General features: G+C 40.9%; 1 protein-coding gene across 1 annotated transcript; it reads left to right on the top strand.

Annotated features, from left to right (window-relative positions):
- The first annotated feature begins 247 nt into the window (after positions 1 to 247).
- CCDC110 (coiled-coil domain containing 110) lies at positions 248 to 13,653 on the top strand. Its single transcript, XM_012784923.3, has 8 exons — positions 248 to 347; positions 637 to 741; positions 8,572 to 8,627; positions 8,918 to 8,983; positions 10,240 to 10,350; positions 10,449 to 10,508; positions 11,150 to 13,265; positions 13,579 to 13,653. Exons 1-8 carry the CDS (start codon positions 338 to 340, stop codon positions 13,626 to 13,628), a joined length of 2,574 nt encoding a protein of 857 aa, XP_012640377.2. The 5' UTR covers positions 248 to 337; the 3' UTR covers positions 13,629 to 13,653.
- Positions 13,654 to 13,829: the final 176 nt, after the last annotated feature.

Genomic DNA, 13,829 nt, shown 5'->3' on the forward strand with positions numbered 1-13,829 from the left:
CTTAAAACTTTTATTTAAAAGTACCATTGATGGGGCCCAAGTTCTGGTCAGCAGCGAGGACGCGGGAGAAAACGCCCACGCAGGAGGACACGGCAAAGGCTCGGTAGGACCTTCGTCCCACGCAGAGGTCCCAGGCGCTGCTCGCGCGGGAAGAGCGTCCCGCCGAGCCCACGCGGGATGCAGGACGCAACCCGGGACCCGCGCCCGAGCGCGCCACCTCCACTCGCGGCCAAGGGTGGGGGTGGGGCGCGGCGTCCCGGCCGCCCGGTTACCTGGCAACAGGACGGAGCGGAATGCGTGGGGGAAGGCCGTTTGGAGAGAGGCCTGAGCAGAAGGGATGAGCCCGGGTAAGAGCCGGGCCGCCCCGCGGGGAGTGGAGGGCAGGGCAGGGGAGGGGAGCGGGGCCTGGGCCCTTGCCCCGCAAGCCTGGGGACTTCCCGCGTCCGCCCGAGTGCGCGCCCCCGGGGCTCCCCGCCCCTCTCCTGCTCGGCCCGGGCGGGAAAGCACCTCCTCGGCCCCCCGCCGCCGCGGTCCCCAGCCGGGCCGCCCCGCACTCCGCCAGCGCGCCCCCCAGCGGCCGCCGCGGGGAGCTCGGCGCCGCCCGCGGAAGCGCCCGCACGCACGGTTCTCTTACAGGAAAGCAGCAGGAGGAGAAGGATGAGGTCGACTCCGTTCTCCTTTCTGCGTCCAAGATCTTAAAGTCCTCGGAGGGAGTAAAGAACAGTAGTTGCAGTGAAACAGGTAAAATCGCCAAGGCCAGGGCGCTGGTGGCCGTAAAATCCTCCTCTTATAGCACACCTTGCCTAAGTACACGCAACCGGTGTGCTTCTAGTATTAAATAACTATTATTAGGGTACTAACAATAGTGAGCACGGCCCTCTTCCCGTGCTGTTCTAGTGCACTTAAACATTCAATCCTCACAACAGCCCTGTGAAGTCGTTACTATCATTATCCCCACTGCACAGGTGAGGAAACAGGCACAGAGAGGTTAACTAACTCCCTAAGGTCACACAGGTAGCAAAGAATAGAGCAGGCATTCCACAGGACCACCACTCTCTATATACGCTTTTCTGAGTGCCAAATAAGAATTGTGAATTTGTTTTGGACAGACGTTAAAACAAGATACAGTCGGTCCTCTGTATCTATGGGTTCCAGATTATCAAATTCAACCACCCACAGTTAGAAAATATTCAGGTAGGAAAAAAAAAAACAGTGAAAAACAACAATACAATTTTTTTAAATACAGATTTCTAAAATGCAATATAACAACCATTTACATAGCATTTACATTGGACTGGAAATAAGTAATCTCAAGATGATTTAAAGTATACGGGAGGATGTGAACAGGTTACATGCAATTACTACACCGTTTTATATCAAGGACTTGAGTATCTGCAGATTTTGGTATCTCTGGGGGTCCTGGAACCAATCCCCAGAGGATACTGAGGGCTGACTGTATATTTTTTTAAAAAAAGAAAACTACTTTTTACAGTAAATATTTGTGGACTGCAGGATATTGTACGGGGAGGATGTTTATGTCCACAAAACCATGAATGAGATACATGTAAACACCCAGCTAGGGGCATCTGAGAGCACTAAAGTTGGAGTCTCACTTCCTTGAGAGAAGGCCAAGCCATCCACCTCTCAGAGGGGCCTGGTATTCGGAGTGAGATGCCAGATGCAGGCAGGGCCGGTTCATAACCCACCTGTGGCATGTGGGTGATCCCCACGCAGAAGTGCTGAGCCAGCAGAGGCCTGAGATGGGGACAGGATTTCTGCACTTTCACAAATCAAAGACCCTGCCAAGGGCCCTGAAAGAAGAGGCTAGGGACAGCCACAGCTCGGTAAGAAAGATAGCTGCAGCCTGGGCACCACCAGGAAGAGCAACATCCCAGGGGAGGCCAGCAGGACAGTGACTGGCCAGACCCCTCTCCACCCTTCTGCCTCCCACATCCATCCATGAGGATGGGCAGGCTTCTCTGTGCAACAAGAGGGGACTGGGGACCCCTAAACAGGGGAGAGAGAGTCCTCACAGAAAGTTTAGACACCGAGTCAGCTCAGTATTTACTAACTCTAAGAGAATGGAATGTTTAAGGTCAGAAGAGATGGAGGTAACTTAATTTAGTAAGATCAGCCGGGCGCGGTGGCTTACGGCTGTAATCCTAGCACTCTGGGAGGCCGAGGCGGGCAGATTGCTCAAGGTCAGGAGTTCGAGGCCAGCCTGAGCAAGAGCGAGACCCCTGTCTCTACTATAAATAGAAAGAAATTAATTGGACAACTAATATATATAGAAAAAAATTAGCCGGGCATGGTGGCGCATGCCTGTGGTCCCAGCTACTCGGGAGGCTGAGGCAGGAGGATTGCTTGAGCCCAGAAGTTTGAGGTTGCTGTGAGCTAGGCTGATGCCACGGCACTCACTCTAGCCTGGGCAACGAAGTGAGACTCTGTCTCAAAAAAAAAAAAAAATTTTAGTAAGATCACGTTTTATAATATGAGTGAGACCTAGGGCTCTGGAGGAAAATGTCAGCATTTATAGAAAATAAAGTTCCATGCAGGATAGCATATGTATCTGTTTAAGAGTTATAGACTTTCTTGCTAGAACACAATGGTTAAAGGGCAGGGTTAGCACAGGGCAGGTTCTCAGTCAATGCCAGATCTCCTAAGGCAGCTGCTGCCAAGGACGGCAGGGATTTCCTGCCAGTAACTGCAAGCAAGGTTAGGAGGTGTGACCTTGTGCCCTCCCCTCTTTCTGTTTCCTGTCTACATTTCATTGTCACCGAGTGATCCACCCTGAATCCTAACTGACAGAATAATGACCCAATTTGCATAAATACTGCCAAGTTAGAAAGTTGTATAATATTTCCAGGGTCTCTTTGATTTCAGGAGAACTAGTGGTTAACCTAATTAACCCTCGGCTTATTGGAACGGGTGTGTGAGAGATACTTCTGGACCTCAGGATGTCCTGTGTGTTGTTCCCAGCAGCCCTATTCTGCCCAAGCCTTCACTCATTCACTCATTTATTGAACAACTATTTCTGAGCACCTGCTAGGTATCAAGTGCTGTTCTGGTGCTGGAGATCCAAGAGGAAACAAACATACAAGACCCCTGCCTGTATGAAGCTTAACTTATAGCGGGGGAACAAACAGAGAAAGGATACTGTGAGTAGAGGGCTGTGAGTCCTATGGAGAGAAGAAGTAAGGCCGAGAGCAGGCCAGGGGAGAGTGTGCAACTTCACATAGGGTGGTAGGACAGGACCTCGCTCAGCAGGTCACAGCTGAGCGAAGACCAGAAAGAGGTGGAGGAGGAATCCATGCAGATTTCTAAGAAAGAACATTCCAGACAGTGGGAGCAGCAGCTGCAGCGGCGCGGAGGCGGGAGCATGGCTGGCGTGTTTGAGGAACAGCCTGTGAACGGTGCAGAATGAGTGAGGGGAGGGGCTTCGTAGTTCCATGGAAGGGTTTGGGGTTTATTCTGAGCAGAATGGAAACCTTGGAGAGTTTTAAGCAGCCTGTCTCCTCTCCATCTTGACTAGAAATTTTAAATTTATCAAATTATCATCGTCTCACCTCTGCAGTAATGAGTTAGGAAATATCTCTTGAGCATTTACTGTGTAGCATGCCCTGCGCTAAGGGCTTTACCTGCAAACTAGACATCTGCCTAGAGTTGCCCTCGCAGCCAGTGTGTGGCAAAGCCAGGGCTCAAAGCAGGGCAGCCTGACTCCGTAGGTCACATGTACAAGGACTGTGGCAACGCCGCGTGCAGTGCACCAGGCTTCGCAAGGTTTGTAAAACGGATACATCTAGGAACGAACTTGAATTGTCATAGCAGAGTGCAGTATTTAAACCTGAGAGTTGCAGATCAGACTGCAGAGTGCCTATCATCCTGTATAGAATCATTATTACCATGTTTCCCCGAAAATAAGATAGGGTCTTATATTTATTTTTCCTCAAGAAGACACCCTAGGGCTTATTTTCAGGGGGTGTGTTATTTTCCCCTCAAAGCCTCAGCTTGCAGCATGCACAGGATGGCCGGGACCTGACAGGGGGAGCCGACCTTGTTGGTGGGGCTGCCCGCACCTTTCCGGTCACCTCTGGGATAATAGCTGTCAGCATGGGGCTGATGAGAAGGGCTGCTCATCGTCTTTACCTCTCTGTGAGGAAATGCATGGGTTGTGCAGATGTGCTGCGTAGCCACGTCCATCACTAGGTCTTATTTTCGGGGTATGGCTTATATTACGCAAATGCTTAGAAATCCTGCTAGGGCTTATTTTATGGGTAGGTCTTATTTTCGGGAAAACATGGTATGTAGCATTTTCAAAACTCATTTGTTCTTTTTGGTCTGTTCGCTACAGATGTGCACTTGATACTTTTCATATACATTGACTGCCATATAATTTTTCACAACCTTCAGAATTCCCCATATCAATACCTTAATTATCTCAAAAGTAATCCCACTGTAACTATCTTGTTTTTCACTTTTGACACTTAAAATATGAAACATCTAGAGAATTTAAGTAGAATATGAGTAATATTCCCAGTAGACTGTAATATTCCCAATAGACTCTAATCTTCTTGAGGGGCGGTACCATATCTTCCACTTTGACTATACACCTCCCAATATTGTATGTGTAACAGGGACTTAATAAATAGTGAAGTGTGATTGTGTTCTTTCATAATTTCCCTTCTAAAAAACATAATTTCCAGTTACAGATTCCTTTGTTCCTTCTCCACTCCCACTGCTCCACTTGACCAGCCTAAAAAATCATAATAATAAAATAAAAATACATAATCTGATATGACTGTTTTAAGTATTGCTGAATTTTTTTTTTTTTTTTTTTGAGACAGAGTCTCACTTTGTTGCCTAGGCTAGAGTGAGTGCCGTGGCGTCAGCCTAGCTCACAGCAACCTCAGACTCCTGGGCTCAAGCGATCCTTCTGTCTCAGCCTCCCGAGTAGCTGGGACTACAGGCATGCGCCACCATGCCCGGCTAATTTTTTCTATATATATTAGTTGGCCAATTAGTTTCTTTCTATTTATAGTAGAGACGGGGTCTCGCTCTTGCTCAGGCTGGTTTCGAACTCCTGACCTCGAGCAATCCGCCCGCCTCGGCCTCCCAGAGAGCTAGGATTACAGGCGTGAGCCACCGCGCCCGGCCCAGTATTGCTGAATTTTAAAATCACCTTTCCTATGGGAATAAGCAGCAGCCAATGTCTCTAAAACTCGTAAGGAAAACAAAAGTTATTTTAATAGCTTTTAAAAATAGATGAAGCCAACTCCCTGCCTACTCTCTGCCTGCATGGAATCATCTGAACATGCTGGAGAAAAATACTCACTTTTGAGTCATACCATGAATCTAAAATGTGCACTCAATGCTAATGGGAAAACTTACTTGATTTTCCTAGCAAACTCTTTCTCAAACTCTCTTCAAGGTAACTATTTCATTCCTCTTATTCTCCTCAAATCTCCAACACCTCTCTCTACTGCCTCTCTACTCATAACATGAGCTCACACCATATGACAAAAGTAGAAGGAGTCAGACCAAAGCTCTTTCATCCTCAACCTTCACATTTGCTAACCTACCTGCCTCCGTGTCTGTATTCTCTGCCTTCCTGTTTCAGTGGAACCATTGTCCCTGCTCAATCAAAGATCAATTCCTCCAGATTCCATCTCTTCTGAAATTATCAGGTATTTCACTTCTACAATTAGTTTCCCTCATTCTCCAGAATTATTCTTTTTCTCCCTTCCTACTATAGGATTCCAACCACAAACAAGCACATTAGAATGGCCCATGGATTAAAATAATCCTTCTTGCCCTTCACATCTTTTCCAATATGCACTCTGGTCCTTTCATGGTAAAAGTAGAAAGAGCTGTCCATAAGCAGTGCCCACAAATCTTCATTTTCCAGTCTCCCCTCAAGCCACTTCACTTGGGCTTCTGTGCCTGTCATTCCACAGGCACCACCCTTCTCTAGGCCAATGGTGACATCCATTGCCCAATAAAGTGTTCATTGCCGCTCCTATGAATCTTGGACTTGTATATCCACCTGCCAATTTGACATGGGTACCTTGCTGTCCAGCAGACAACTCAACTTTAAAATATCCCAAAATAGCTTTTTCTCCTAAAGCATGTTCCTGCTCCATTCGTTTCCATCTCGGTAAATGACATCATCATTCCTCCTGCTCTCTCCAAAAGCCAAGGAGTCATCCTTCATTCCTCCCTCCTGGCCCCATCTAATCCTCTAGCAATTCTGCTGAGCTTATCTCCAACATGTACCCTGAATCCACTGACTTTTCTCCACCTCCCCTCCCCCACCATTCAAGTCCAAGATACCTTCATCTCCACTTGGATTATTGCAATGGCCCTGCATTCCCTCCTCCCCTCCCCCCACTATAATAATTCATTATCACGTAGTAGAGTGACCTGTGTACACTTTTCAGTCAGGTGAAATCATTCTCACAATCGAAACCCTCCAAAGCTTCCCCTTTCACTTAAAGTAAAAGCCAAACGCTTCAGTGTGGTCTGTGAGACCCTAAATGACCTTGCCCCTTCCTCACCCTTCAACATCTTACCATCCTGCACGATCATCAGCACGTGAAGCTGTACTTCCTCTCTGCTCTGCAAACACTGAACACTTGCTGTCTTCCAATTCTTAATCCTTTTCATAATATATATCCTCATTAGTTTAGAGGGATCTCTTAGAAAGAACATCTTTCATATAGTGAAAAATATGAATACCAGCAATAACTTCCACTATTTGCAGTTTTTTACTTTGTTAAATTCAAGTAAATACACATTTAATATTCTTTATGTAAAAGTAGCATGTATAAAATGATCCCACTGTTCTAAAATCATTTCTCTTTTTTCCACATATGTTCATAGCTGATTGAAAGATGGGTGCCTAAAACTAACAATGGTTTGTTTTAGGTAGTGAGATTCTAGGTATATATTCTTCTTGATTTGCACTTTGATCTATTTGAGATTATTAGAAGAGGTTACTTTAGGGTCTAAAGAACTTTGGGATGCCTTTCTGTACTGGTCCTGGCCTCCTTTCCTTTTTGTCTCAACAAGATGAACACTTCAAACTACTAGGAGTTTAACTGTCATTTTATTCCCACTAAGAGACAAAGCTAACCAAGATCAGGATAGACTCGCCATCCCTCCCTGCCCTCTAGCTGAAGGTGGGATTCTTCAACTGGCTGGTAGCCCCAGGCTCTGAGCCAGTGCTGCTCTTTTGGTGGTGAGGCCAGATGGCAGGGGGCGGGGGTTGCCTGGACTTTGCAACTGGCAGACTGCCAATCCGATGGAGAAGATTTGCTAACCTTTTTTAAAACCTTCTCATAGGGCAGAAATTGTCATCTTCGGAGAACATTCAATCCTAGCTCTCATTTTATTTAAGGCGCTGAAAGTTTTTACATTCTTTAATTTAAAAATGTACAAAGCAAGCAAGTAGCCTAATATTTGGACAAAGAGTGATGTATGTCAGGAAATCTGCCAGCATTATATAGTCTCTCCCCTGTTGCAGATCTATAATCTATCTAGGAAGGTATCGAGCAAGTGATATCCTGCCTATTTATCAAGAGAAGTTCAAGTACTTCTGTCTACTGCATCCTAGCATCAGAGTCACCAAGGAAAACACAACAGTCAAGCACTAGATGGAACGATGCTTTACTCACATACAGACAGAGCCAGATTAGTGTCAGTAGTGGGCGTCAGTTCTCCATAGCCAGAGGGTCACTCCTACAGCCAATGCAGGGCCACTGGCCTGCACACACCCCTCCAGTGCTTCAGCAAAAGGACCTGTCCCTCCCAGCAAGGAGATTGGCCCAGGGCCATCTGACACACACACTTAAGCAGAACAAATGGGTACACTGAGTTCAAAACTGGAAAGGTATCTCCGCATAAGTTACCAAGTCCAGCACAGGCTGTGAGGACTCTCTTGGTAAAGAAGTGTTCCAGGCCCAAGGCAAATATCATGAAAATCGGGGAGCAGATGTGGAAGATATATATATATATATATAAAATGCCAAGAGGCAATCCAAAGACTGTGCACATGAGACTGCCTTTCCCAAGGGAAGGAACACATGGACCTTTATGGTATTTTGCTAAAGAACAAGACAAAAATTATGCTATCAATCCAACTTGTTTTCCGTAAGGGAAAAAACCATCACATGGAAATTTCATAGACATTGAGTCCTATATAATACTTTGCCAAGGGTCCCCTGTAACATGAGGATTATTTGTTTGTTTTTTAGAAAAAAAAAAAAAAAAGAATGTAGTTTGTATCCCAGAAACAAAGATATTTGAGTTTTTGAGTTCCAAGTTTGGTGCTGCAAATTAATGGCTTACTACAAAAGTAAAGACATTATTACAACCTCAAGTGGGCATTTTAAGTCAAGGGAGAATTATTTCCTAAACTTATTATGTGAGTAGCATAGTGGGAATATCAAATGTTCTCATTATCTCCCTGTCTCACTCTCCAAGAGAGTTGGGAGACTGTTTTCTATTACAGCTGTTTAAAATTAAAATTTGAGAATTAAATCATGTGGTTTTTTTTTCAATTTCACTTCTTAGAACATGGCTGCACATCAGAATCAGAAAATCAAATCCAACCACAATCGGCACTGAAAGTGAGTATATTTCATTTTATTATCTCCAAAATCTTGTGTAAAGGCTGATCTTTTTCAGAATAAATACTTCCTACATGTGTATGGGTTCTTCCACTTTATCCTCCAAAACTCCTCATGAGAGTGTGTTGGAGAGTTACCAAAAATGACTAAGGATGTGAGACACCTGACCCTCGTGGGATCCTTTCTGGTAATAGGCAACTTTAGGGGATATAAAAAAACTGTAACAATTCAAAAATATGTTCACCTACCTAAAAGTATTCCATTTCATACTTTGTTTGATGTTGTTATAGGTCCTTCAGCATCAGCTGGAATCCTTTCAGGCTCTGCGAATGCAGACTTTGCAGAATGTTAGCATGGTATGTTTCTGTTCATCTCTATATACGAAATATCTAAACTGAAAGTACCATTGTATCTTCCAAGCTGATGATCGCCAGCCCCTTGATCCACTGATACAGAATTTAATATAATAGAGGCCACAACATATTCTAGGCTCAAAATTTGTTTTAAGGAAACTACATTCTTCTCTGTGTTAAACTTATATTTGATTATGAGCCAAAAACAAATAGCACTCACTAATTTTTTAAAATACACATTTAAAGTGCTACCTAGGGATAGTCTACAAATAGGGCCTGTCATTACAAGTGATATAAAATCTAATTCAAACTGGTTCAGTGAAAAAAAAATTACACTTTAATAGTTCAAGTAACTGGAAGTCTTGGAGATAGCTCACTTCAGGACAGCTTAATCCCTGTGGTCAGGACTCGTGGCATCAGGAACAAGTCTCGCTCTGTCTATTGATTCCACTTTCCAAAGTAGTGGGTTCTTGGATTCCTTATGATGGCAAAAGATCTGCTTATAGCTCCGGTCCTTTAGCCTTCAAGATTCAAGTCAGAAAAGAGAGCACACTTTGCTCTTAATGTTGCTATAATACTAAGGTTCTGGGCCTGATTCGGACTGCCCCAGATTGGGTCCCATGCAATACTTGAACCAATCGCTGTCCAGACAGATGCTGTTCTCTGACTGGTTAGCTCTGAGCCACACACCTGCCCTGGGAGCTAGAGGTAGAATCAGTATCACCAAAGGCACGTGGGCTTCATGCAGAAGAAATAAGGAGTGGTGTAAACAAAAGGCCAGGGCATGGATATCGGGCATGTATAACACATACATGTTCACTAAAGACCCAATAGAAACTTCATCCTAATGTTCATATACTAAAAGCACCTGAAGAGAAGTGGGAAGAGAAGATGAACTCCTCCTGAGGGTGACCGAATAGACTCCATTCTGATAACATGGATGAAAGGTCTCATTTATTCTACAGTGTAAAAGTCAAACATCTAAAATTACTTGAATATAGTTCATAGATTTTTATTGTTTTACTAAGTTTTTCTGATTTTATAATCATATAGTAAAGGCATAATTTCTTAAAGATTCCTTTATGATAGAGATTATAATAAATTAAGTAAATTTAATTTATATTCTATATGATGGGAAAGAATTTTTATGGGCAGAAAATTTAAAGGTATCTTTTAATTATAATATTTATTATTCCCATACACTCATAAGTTTACAAATATGAAATCAAATTCTAACATTCTCAATTTATCTTTTAAAGGTACAATCTGAAATCAGTGAAATATTGAACAAAAGTATTATTGAAGTAGAAAACCCTCAATGTAGCTCAGACAAAAATCTAGTATTCAGCTCACGCATTGAAAAGGATTTGGTATGTTATTCTATACAAATCATTTCTATATGTAGGTACTTAAAAAATGTGACTATCACCAGTTTACCTTCATCATTACATTCTCCCCTTCTTTACAGGAAGAATGGACCATCAGAGATGAAAATAAGGAAATTCCTGTCTTGAAAACCTTAAAAGATGTGCGTTTACCTCTGTACTTCCACAATTTCCCCATTTTACTTAAGAGAGTCTGTGAGGGACATTTGACTTAGTCTAGATATCAAAAAATTCCCTAGTAAATTCAAATACAAGGCAGTGTTTATAGCCTATATATTCACTTAGGATTGACCTAGACAGGGGTGAATTCCCTGGAACAGCTCCAAAGCAGAGTTACCATCACTGTGTCCACACTGATTCACATTTACAGGACAGTCACACACCTAAAATCACCCGAAACTAGGAATACAAGCTAAGGTTGACAGATAGCCTTGCAGTGGAAATATTCATTCCTTAAACTCCCATTTGACCTATTGCTCCCATCTTCCCCACCTATCTATGGTGGTCTCTTGAAGGATGTTAAATTTCTGTTTCTGAAATTGTGGGTTTGGCCTATGTATCTCACCCCCTAAGGAAGTAAGTGCAAATTCTAAGGAAATTGTGAAGACCAGAGTTTCTGGAGAAAATGAATCATACTCGATGGGCTTTTTTTTTTTTTTCCTGTAGAAATGAATAAAATGCTTGTTTTGGTTGTATAAATAAATACTCCACAAAATATTATCTTAATTTCTTGGCTATGTGGCAAATGACAGTACATTTATAGCCCTCTTTTTATTGTTACTAGCCTATAGAGAATCAAGCAGGAATCCTCTCTATGGAGAAAATGCATCATTTTGAAGATTCTAGGACTCTTCATTCAGTGGAAGAAAAATTCATTAGTGATAATTTTAACAGTCTTCCTCAAAATGTAAATATTCCATCCCAGACCCATTTCAATGGCATATTAACTCTGAGAAATTCAACAGATAATTCATCTTTAAATGTAATTGTGAACCCTTCAGAAAATTCTGAAATGTTGAAAAATTATAATAACCTTCATAATTTTCTACCTACTGCCCCTCAAAATGTGATGTCTCAAGCTGATACAGTAATTCTGGATAAATCCAAAATTACTGTGCCTGTTGTCAAGCATGGATTTTGTGAAAATTTGGATGATATTTGCTACTCTATCAAACAAATGAAGGAAGAGCTTCAAAAGTCACATGAGAGGGAACTGGCACTTACAAATGAACTTCAAGCTTTAAAAACTGATACAAATATTCAAAGGAATGGTAAATATGACCTTCCCCCTATTCAGAAGGAAAAAACTAACTTTATTAAGGAAGAAAACACAGAAGGTAACTTAAATGAAGATATAAAATCAAAGAGGATTTCAGAATTAGAGGCATTAGTAAACAAATTACTTCCATTCAGGGAAACTGTGTCAAAAATCCATGTGAATTTTTGTAGAAAATGTAGAAAGTTATCTAAGAGTGAAATACACAGGGGAAAGAAGAATGAGAAAAACAATAAGGAAATTCCCATCACAGGCAAGAGTATTACAGATTTAAAATTCCATTCCAGGGTACCAAGATATACACTGTCATTCCTTGATCCAACAAAATATGACATGAAAGACCAAGAAAGGCAACCATTTATAACAAAACAAGGAACAATAATATTTGAAAATCAGAAAACATCCAAAGTCAATTCTGTTACTGAGCAGTGTGTTGCAAAAATTCAATACTTACAGAATTACCTAAAAGAATCTATGCAGATACAGGAAAAAGTAATAGAACTGGAGAATGAAAATCTAGACCTTAAGACCAAAATAAAACCTCTTGTCTTTACCACACAATCTCTGATACAGAAAATTGAAACATATGAAAAACAACTTAAGAATCTGATAGAAGAAAAGAGCATTATTCAGTCTAATTTAATTAAAACAGAAGAAGAAGGCAAGGAGTGTCTTAAAGAATTAAAAAAAATAATCAGTAAATATAATGTTCTCCAAAGCCAAAATAAAACTCTAGAGGAAAAAAATAGCCAACTCTCTTTGGAGAAACAACAAATGATAGAAGCATTAGATCAACTAAAAAGTAAGGAACACAAAACTCAAAATGATATGGCTGTTGTCAGTAATGAAAATAATCGAATGACTATAGAAATGGAAGCAATAAAAACAAATATTCTGTTGATTCAAGATGAAAAACAAATGTTAGAGAAAAAAACATACCAGCTTCTAATGGAAAAAAGCTCACATGAAAATGAACTAAAAGAAAATCAGTTAGAGATAATACAGCTAAAAGAGAAAGAAAGACTAGCAAAAACTGAACAAGAGACACTTCTTCAAATAATAGAAACAGTTAAAAATGAAAAACTTAATCTTGAAACAACATTACAAGAATCTACTGCTGCTAGACAAATGATGGAAAGAGAAATTGAGACTATCCAAACCTACCAATCTACTGCAGAAGAGAATTTTCTGAAAGAAATAAAAAATGCAAAATCAGAAGCAAGTATTTATAAGAATAGCTTGTCAGAAATCAGCGAGGAATGTGAAATGTTATCAAAAATGGTAATGGAAATTAAAACAGATAATGAGATTCTAAAAGAAGAACTAAAGAAAAATAGTCAAGAAAATATGAAATTTGAAAACAGCATCAGTAGACTTACTGAAGACAAAATACTTTTGGAAAACTATGTAAGAAGTATAGAAAATGAAAGGGACAACTTGGAATTTGAGATGCGGAATCTTCAACGAGAATATTCAAGTTTAAGTGATAAAATTTGTAGTCAGCATAATGATCTATCAAAAACAGCTTACATTTCCAGAAGAGAGAAATTCCATTTTGACAACTATGATACTTATGACAACACTTCCAGTCCTAGGAGTAGGCCATTAGCTCCTGATTTGAAAGGTATGTATGTTGTGGTAGACTACTAGAGATGTGTTTAAGATTCTTTTAGCCTGTTGGGCACTAGCCAGAGTACATAAATAAGAAGAAAACTTTAAGATGAATACAATTTAGTTTTGTAAGATTTGTATCCAATTTATTATATAGTGGAATTAGTCAGGAATATTTTTCTTTAGATGAAATGTATATTATTTTATTTATATTACTTATTTACATTGTATATGCACAAAGCAACTTTGGCAGGAAGATTTTAATTATTATCATTCTGAAGTATAATTAGCACTCCACCTTAAAAAAAATTATTTTCTTTTTCCAGGAATTCCAAGTAAACTGTATCAATTGTTTCCCTCCAAGATATGTAAATAAATTTCTGAAATCAATGTTTCAAAAACCTTTGTCCAAGTACTTTTTTCCTCATAAAATAATTTTAAATTCACCTAGGATTACATTTACCTTGTAATTTATTAATATTAGAGTAGGCTGTTTTTAAAATTAGAAATTAGATTTAGTATATATTTTTGTGTTATCAAGAACTGTGAAGAATTTGAGATTTTACTCAACTAGTGA

This window comes from Microcebus murinus, chromosome 15, assembly GCF_040939455.1.
Source record: "Microcebus murinus isolate Inina chromosome 15, M.murinus_Inina_mat1.0, whole genome shotgun sequence".
Lineage (NCBI taxonomy): Eukaryota > Metazoa > Chordata > Mammalia > Primates > Cheirogaleidae > Microcebus > Microcebus murinus.